We start from the raw sequence: 7514 nt of genomic DNA, 5'->3' as shown, positions 1-7514 counted from the left end.
CATCTCAAAAATCCATTATCTTTAAAACTACTATTTATATTTTTTTTAATACCAACCCTCTTACGCTTAAGAATGATCCGATTTTAACTTGAAATCACCGGCAAATAGTACATTGGTTTAATAAGCCATTCAATGAAAACTTGTCTCAAAAAAATCATTGTTTAATCCTTTAGTAACCGCCTCTCAAAATTTGCAATTATCAACAATTCTCATAACACTAGCCATCTAATTTTATTTGACCAAACTAAAGTGTTAACATCTACTCCTTATTGCTCTTGGCACATCATTAAAAAAAAAGGTTAAAGAAATTAACAAACACCCCCAAAAACTTCAATCAAGTAGACTCCTATACTTTAATCCCTCAAACTTAACTTTAATACTTTATTTTATTTTAATTTTAGATTTTTTTTTTTTTCAAAAAATTATTGGCTAATATGCCCACTTTAAATTATAATTTCACATTTCAATTTGTATTAATTTGTATTATAATCCCTGCCATCTGGCAATCGGCAGGGACTATTGTAATCGTTATTAGTCGACTTAGCATTAGTTTACAGTTTTTAGTCCCTGTTATACGGCGCTTATACTAAAGTCTGGAATTCCGCTGTGGGGTGTTCTCTGCACATAACCAAAGTCGGATTCGCCGGTTAACATTTCCCATCTTATTTGGCCTCTTCCCGAGGCGAAAGAGGCCCGATCATAGGTTAACTTGCTATTTACGCCCAGTTTGATTATGCTTTCGTGTTAATGCTAGCATTAATCCGTTAATTTGTATTATCTTCAATCGGGTATATGCTAATGTTGCAGGGTATGCTCCCTTCAGCTTGGTCTTAACAGGTGTTGTGCACGTGTGCTCTGTGGCATGATCCTCATCAACAGGTGTATCGTATGTAACATAACATGGTAAGCCGCGTCCCGGGGAACTATGGGTAATACCCGCTCAGCAGAAACCTGAACAGGCTACACCCGCTCAACAGAGTCCGGCCCTTCGCTTCTTGTCGGTGGCTCTGGTTCGAGTTCTGGGGATGGCCACTGGATTACATAATCGCTGGATGAAAACCCTAAGTCGACAAACCCTAAGTGAGCGCATCATGTGGGCGCGATATGCTGTCTGGCTTTGGGCAGGCGAGAGTATTGAGTGGGATCGCGAATCAGAATGACAAATTTCTCCATTTCTCAAGTATGGAGACGAATTTTGTTTTTGACAGTCCTGATAATCCTCACAGTCTGGGCTCTGAACCTGGTCCTGTTGCTGCGGTGGAGATTGAATGAAAACCAATGCTGGTAGAGCTCGATATGATGCTGGTAGCTCTGAACCTGGTCCTGTCGCTGCGGTGGAGAGTTCTGGAGCACCGATAAATATCGCCTGCTGAGCAACCCAATTGCCAAACCTCTGCAAGTAGTCTTCGTCCACCAAGGTAACTGCAATTGAATTGCATGCAATTCACAGATTATTCCATCTTTCTGATTTCCAAAAGCAGTGCAGATATAGGAGTGGAGCAATCTACAAGGAGTGTACATATTAATCAACTTGGGTTGCAATCTACAAGGAACCTGAACAATGTCAATATCAGTCTTACCTCATGTCAATATCACCCACTGCGCACAGAAGCCATTCATTCACTGCATGTAGTTAAGAAATCCCTGGGCCATGGCATATCACCGGCGTCGCTTGCACAGTCACAGATTGTTGGCCGAGATCAGGTTGGGTTCGAACCTGCGACGACGAATCTAAGAACTCCTCCCCGGAGGCTGGGATGTCCCATGAACGAGACTCTGTAAGAGGCTGGGATGTGATGAAAGCCGCCACCATTCCATGTGCTCTCCATAGCCGGGCTATTACTTCCTTTCATTTCAGTGTTTTGAAAGCCCTGTTGAACAAAGATTTCCAGGTACTCTAGTTAGTCAGAGACGAAAATTTCTGTAAATGAATTAAAACCTGGTCATTTTCTTCAAATTGAAGCCATTGTTGTCCCTAGGGCTTAAAATTGACTGTTGACAATGTTATAATATAGTCTAAATTTTTTGAGATTCCGCAATAGATTTTGGTGGATCTAATTACCATATCTTGTTTTTGGAAATAAAATAGAACACGATGAGAAATGTTCTCTGGAAACTAACTAGGTTCCCCAACTCATGCTACAGAGTTCTGGAGCACGGATAAATATCGCCTGCTTTACAACAACCGAGAAGGCTTCTGCACATCTTAAGGTATATTTTTTGTGGTAATTTTTGTATTTTTTCTGTTTGCATCTATAGTTTTCCATCGACAACAAATGTACTTAAGATTGTTGCATCTATAATTTTCCATCGACAAATGTACTTAAGATTGTTTAAGTCTCCTTCATTCTAAGATGGTTCACCTTGGTGGGAAACAACATAGCTCCAATTGCTCTTTTGATTTATTTGATGTCTTTTGGTGGCAGGGTGGAGCTAAGAAGGTTGTAATTTCTGCTCCATCAACGGATGCACCCATGTTTGTGGTTGGAGTAAACGAAGGATCATATAAGCCTGAAATGTCTATTGTTTCAAATGCAAGTTGCACAACTAATTGCCTTGCTCCTCTTGCAAAGGTATATAATACTATTCTTACAAATCGCATTGAATGATATTTCTTTTAGGCAGAACATGTTTCTTTGGGGAAGATACTCTAAGCTTCTTCCTGCAAACATTGTCATTGAGTCATAACTATGTGTCAAAATTAGCTCACCATAAAAACTGAAACGAATACTCATGGACTGGCTACAGGTGGTGAATGAAGAATTTGGTATTGCTGAGGCCCTCATGACCACTGTTCATGCAACAACAGGTAGGCATGGGCCTCTTTGTTTTAAGTCCTGAATTTAAAATGATAATAAAGTTGTTATGAATTTCTTATGTTATTATCTGATGTGTATTGAGTTCTTGTACCTGTAATTTGTTTTTTGTTAAATGTATATATCTGACAAAGAAATGAAATTTCTATAAATAGCTACACAGAAGACAGTAGATGGTCCATCTATGAAGGATTGGCGTGGAGGTCGTGGTGCTGGACAAAATATCATTCCAAGCTCAACTGGTGCTGCAAAGGTATGCAAATCTGACTGAAAGGGCTTCTATATATAGATTGATGGAAAATTTCATGGATATGTTTCAAGTTGCCTGAGTATTTCCTTATTGTAACGTTGATATGCTTTTGTGTAAAGTTACACATTTCATCCCCTTTTTCATAATTGCAGTTGTTATAATTGATCTTTTCTAATACATTCTTCTTCTGTGTTATTTGTTTAATTGCTTGATGTAATTCTGAATTTGTTTTGTGGCTTCTAATTTTATAGCTTCATGGTCATCTCCTGCTCTTGTGCCTGTGGATTCTGTGTTCATATTTTGTGTCCTGCAAAAGCAGCAAGAAAATTTCAGATATGTATTTTTTGTCCTCAGTGATGTCTGTAGCTTTTGTAGAGTTCAGATCCAGGGATATATCCTCCAATAACTTTCTACTTACAAAGTAACTTTGGGCAACATTCTAATAAACGGTGCCAAAAGATTTTACTATCTATGAATTATAATTTCAACTTTACACTATTTGGCTTTCTTTCAGCTGTTGCGTTTTATGGTGTGTTAATGTTAACAGTCCCTGGAATGAAAAAACTCACCAATTTAAGTTTTGATGTTTTCAGGTGTTTCTGGGAAGCAGTGGAGCCCATGATATTGAGGGGAACGAGCTTCCTCGCCTTGTCTATGTTTCTCGTGAGAAGAGACCTGGATATCAGCACCACAAGAAAGCCGGTGCCATGAACGCCCTGGTAATTACAACAATCTCATATCCCTCCCTGTAATCATTGCTGCTGATCATTTGATTTCAGGTCTTGTGCTAACGTAATTGCCATCGATCTTGCAGATTCGAGTCTCTGCAGTTCTAACAAATGCCCCATTCATTTTGAACCTGGATTGTGATCACTATGTCAACAACAGTAAGGCCGTGCGGGAGGCAATGTGTTTTCTCATGGATCCCCAACTTGGAAAGAAACTGTGCTATGTTCAGTTCCCTCAGAGATTCGATGGTATTGATCGCCATGATCGATATGCAAACAGAAACGCTGTCTTCTTCGATGTAAGAGTTTACTTAAAATTTAATTTTATTGCGGATTCCAGGCATTTTTTGAACTGTTTAAAAAATTTACTTTAATTCAATTACAGATTCCAAGAATATTTCACAATTAATGCTGTTATTCTGTTCTTCAAAACCCATTTGTATAAAATTTTCATGCTACTGTTATTCCCCATTTGTATAAAATTTTCATGCTACTGTTATTCCCCATTTGTATAACATTTTCATGCCGTTCATACTGTTATTCAAAAGCCCCATTTGTATAAATTTAATTATAGGTTCAGTAGCCTGCGGCTTATATTTTTATGGATCTTGTTCAATGCAGATCAACATGAAGGGTCTAGATGGCATCCAGGGGCCAGTGTACGTGGGGACTGGATGCGTTTTCAACAGGCAAATTTTTGTATTTTTTCTGTTTGCATCTATAGTTTTCCATCGACAAATGTACTTAAGATTGTTGCATCTATATTTTTCCATCGACAAATGTACTTAAGATTGTTTAAGTCTCCTTCATTCTAAGATGGTTCACCTTGGTGGGAAACAGCATAGCTCCAATTGCTCTTTTGATTTATTTGATGTCTTTTGGTGGCAGGGTGGAGCTAAGAAGGTTGTAATTTCTGCTCCATCACCGGATGCACCCATGTTTGTGGTTGGAGTAAACGAAGGATCATATAAGCCTGAAATGTCTATTGTTTCAAATGCAAGTTGCACAACTAATTGCCTTGCTCCTCTTGCAAAGGTATATAATACTATTCTTACAAATCGCATGGAATGATATTTCTTTTAGGCAGAACATGTTTCTTTGGGGCAGATACTCTAAGCTTCTTCCTGCAAACATTGTCATTGAGTCATAACTATGTGTCAAAATTAGCTCACCATAAAAACTGAAACGAATACTCATGGACTGACTACAGGTGGTGAATGAAGAATTTGGTATTGATGAGGCCCTCATGACCACTGTTCATGCAACAATAGGTAGGCATGGGCCTCTTTGTTTTAACTCCTGAATTTAAAATGATAATAAAGTTGTTATGAATTTCTTATGTTATTATCTGATGTGTATTCAGTTCTTGTACCTGTAATTTGTTTTTTGTTAAATGTATATATCTCACAAAGAAATGAAATTTCTATAAATAGCTACACAGAAGACAGTAGATGGTCCATCTATGAAGGATTGGCGTGGAGGTCGTGGTGCTAGAAAAAATATCATTCCAAGCTCAACTGGTGCTGCAAAGGTATGCACATCTGACTGAAAGGGCCTCTATATATAGATTGATGGAAAATTTCATGGATATGTTTCAAGTTGCCTGAGTATTTCCTTATTGTAACGTTGATATGCTTTTGTGTAAAGTTACACATTTCATCCCCTTTTTCATAATTGCAGTTGTTATAATTGATCTTTTCTAATACATTCTTCTTTTTTCATAATTGCAGTTGCTATACTTGATCTTTTCTAACACATTCTACCAACAGAATGGTTCATACTGCAAAACAGGACAAATATTCTCTTTCGGACATTTGGGCAAATAATCACTATGTCAGAAAAGCAATTCATGCGCAATCGGTACCCACTTTAACCTTGTCCTAGCTAGTTAATTTTCTTCTCGTCTTTTTATCATGGCCAATTCAAATCATTAGTAAAAGAGTTTCAGACTTAAGCTTAGAAGGTCATAACACTGTCCAGGGTTATTATAAGATGTAGTTACATCAGATCCTCCTCTGTCAGAATCAAAGAGTCATATAAGATCCTTTAGCCAGGATCTTTCTTCAAACTCAAAAGCTAGCACTTGGGAAGAGTTGTTTTCTAATTCCCCTGTTTCGATTCTCTCTCTCATTTAGTTTTATTGCCTTTATATCTGTTGAACTAAGTGGAATTTGCTGTTTGTAAGGCTTGCAATGAATAATGATGGAGATTATAGGATATCTATGGTGACTTTTCGACATTATATTTTATAGGCAGTTGGGACAAGACTTATTTAGACTTTAAACAGGAAGTCTTTGCATTTGTTCTCAAATCTTTCTCATTCTAGTATACTGCAGCATATAAATAATGACATAAGACATTCCGGAAATCAAGATTGGCATGTAGTAGGGTAAACTGGATTTCTGTGGATTAATGACAATACAGCTTGCTATGAGGAAAACATAAGTCAATATCAACCCGGTGCATTTTGGTTGAATGTACAGGTATATATTTCTAATGCCCACATCTAATGTTCCATTTCGCAGTTGTGGACTTTTAGTGATTCTTTTTCTAGAAAGTACCAAGATTCTTTTGTGGGTGTAGTTTTGAATGATTTCTCTTATGCTCTGTTTTGTTTCTTTTCATCATCTTTGATACTTAAATTTTTCTTGATATGTGGCAGTACTCCATGTTTTATGAAAAACATAACTTAAGCATGTCATCATCTGTGATATCTCTATCAAAATCAATGACTTTGAACTACATTTCTTCCACCGAGGTTGGGTTTTTGCAAGCCATTGCACCACAATTTAGAAAAACCAAGACAAAGCTAATACTGATGCTTCTGGGCAAAGAAGATGTGGACCCATCAACGAATGCAACATATGGTTCCCTCGTTTTGTGAAGACATTTGTTGCTGGAATCAATTATAGCTATGATCCAATAAGGGAATTATGATGCACTTGGCTATTTTAAAGATTAATTGGGGCTTCTTCGATCACAGGCCCCTTTATGATAATATTTATGGAGAATGGTATTTGCAAAATTGCTCATGGATCATTGCTTGAGAATTATTGTTTAGAATACCGGCTGGTGAATCAGTTCCACTGCAATGTGCAATAGTTTTGTCATTAAGGCTTTGCCTACCTTTTGCTCTTAGCTGTTGTGGTGAGATCTATGTTCCGTTTATCTATTTTTATTAAGCCTTGTTGTGATGCTCCATTTTGGTGTGTTTTCAGCTTTCAATTTGATGGAGGAAGGCTGTATTTGTTTCCTGTCCGTCTTAGCTGCCATTCTAGGATCAATGCCTTAGCTGAAGGCACAATTTTTTCTTAATGAGCCAATGCTTATGGGTATCGTCTTTTTTCCCTTTGTTGAGGCCATACATAGTTGGACGGATAGGCCTTTACTGTTTACTCCTTACTTCTTATTGGATCCTGTTGAGGAGAGGTGAGTTGGAGAGTGTCCCGGGTCATGGTGGTTGCTATGAGTGAAATTATAAGCAGATAGACCATGGTGGTCAGAAGTATGTGAGCCGCTGGTGCGCACATTCCAAGCCACATTAAGAACATAGGTGCCAAATAAACACTGTGTCACATCTGAGACCTGAGTTTTGTTGATGCCAAATCGAGAGATAAAAGACAAAATTCCCTTTGCTAGACCTGTTATGCTAGCTGACGCGTGTAAAAATTTGCGACTACTCACATGTCATAGTTTGACATAGCAGTACTTGCGAGTTAA

At 37.8% G+C, this 7514-nt stretch overlaps 2 protein-coding genes and 1 long non-coding RNA gene across 3 annotated transcripts; all 3 read left to right on the top strand.

Moving 5' to 3' along the window:
- Nucleotides 1-2136: 2136 nt before the first annotated feature.
- LOC149150490 (glyceraldehyde-3-phosphate dehydrogenase GAPCP1, chloroplastic-like) lies at nucleotides 2137-3087 on the top strand. The gene is made up of 4 exons (XM_089442820.1): nucleotides 2137-2211; nucleotides 2427-2573; nucleotides 2749-2809; nucleotides 2972-3087. The coding sequence occupies exons 1-4, from the start codon at nucleotides 2137-2139 to the stop codon at nucleotides 3085-3087; spliced, it is 399 nt and encodes a 132-aa protein (XP_089298946.1).
- An 82-nt stretch (nucleotides 3088-3169) lies between these two features.
- Nucleotides 3170-4583, top strand: LOC149150489 (cellulose synthase A catalytic subunit 9 [UDP-forming]-like). The gene is made up of 5 exons (XM_089442818.1): nucleotides 3170-3179; nucleotides 3318-3403; nucleotides 3660-3785; nucleotides 3881-4093; nucleotides 4416-4583. The coding sequence occupies exons 1-5, from the start codon at nucleotides 3170-3172 to the stop codon at nucleotides 4581-4583; spliced, it is 603 nt and encodes a 200-aa protein (XP_089298944.1).
- A 1609-nt stretch (nucleotides 4584-6192) lies between these two features.
- On the top strand, nucleotides 6193-6495 carry LOC149150488 (uncharacterized). The gene is made up of 2 exons (XR_016263722.1): nucleotides 6193-6277; nucleotides 6457-6495. It is a non-coding gene; the product is annotated as an uncharacterized LOC149150488 (long non-coding RNA).
- The last annotated feature ends 1019 nt before the right edge of the window (nucleotides 6496-7514 follow it).

Source organism: Pinus tabuliformis, chromosome 9 (genome assembly GCF_031772625.1).
Source record: "Pinus tabuliformis cultivar Carrire ecotype Pingquan chromosome 9, CPIR1, whole genome shotgun sequence".
NCBI lineage: Eukaryota > Viridiplantae > Streptophyta > Pinopsida > Pinales > Pinaceae > Pinus > Pinus tabuliformis.
Note: the sequence above shows the minus strand (reverse complement) of the source record. Positions and strands in the feature narration are given on the sequence as shown.

What these genes read in the sequence shown, in the direction of transcription:
- LOC149150490 (XM_089442820.1), top strand. Translation starts at nt 2,137, where the DNA reads ATGCTACAGAGTTCTGGAGCACGGATAAATATCGCCTGCTTTACAACA. An exon ending in AGGCTTCTGCACATCTTAAG is followed by an intron (nt 2,212 to 2,426) that starts GTATATTTTTTG and finishes TTTTGGTGGCAG; the next exon opens with GGTGGAGCTAAGAAGGTTGT. An exon ending in CACTGTTCATGCAACAACAG is followed by an intron (nt 2,810 to 2,971) that starts GTAGGCATGGGC and finishes TTCTATAAATAG; the next exon opens with CTACACAGAAGACAGTAGAT.
- LOC149150489 (XM_089442818.1), top strand. An exon ending in CCGGTGCCATGAACGCCCTG is followed by an intron (nt 3,786 to 3,880) that starts GTAATTACAACA and finishes TCGATCTTGCAG; the next exon opens with ATTCGAGTCTCTGCAGTTCT. An exon ending in GAAACGCTGTCTTCTTCGAT is followed by an intron (nt 4,094 to 4,415) that starts GTAAGAGTTTAC and finishes TGTTCAATGCAG; the next exon opens with ATCAACATGAAGGGTCTAGA.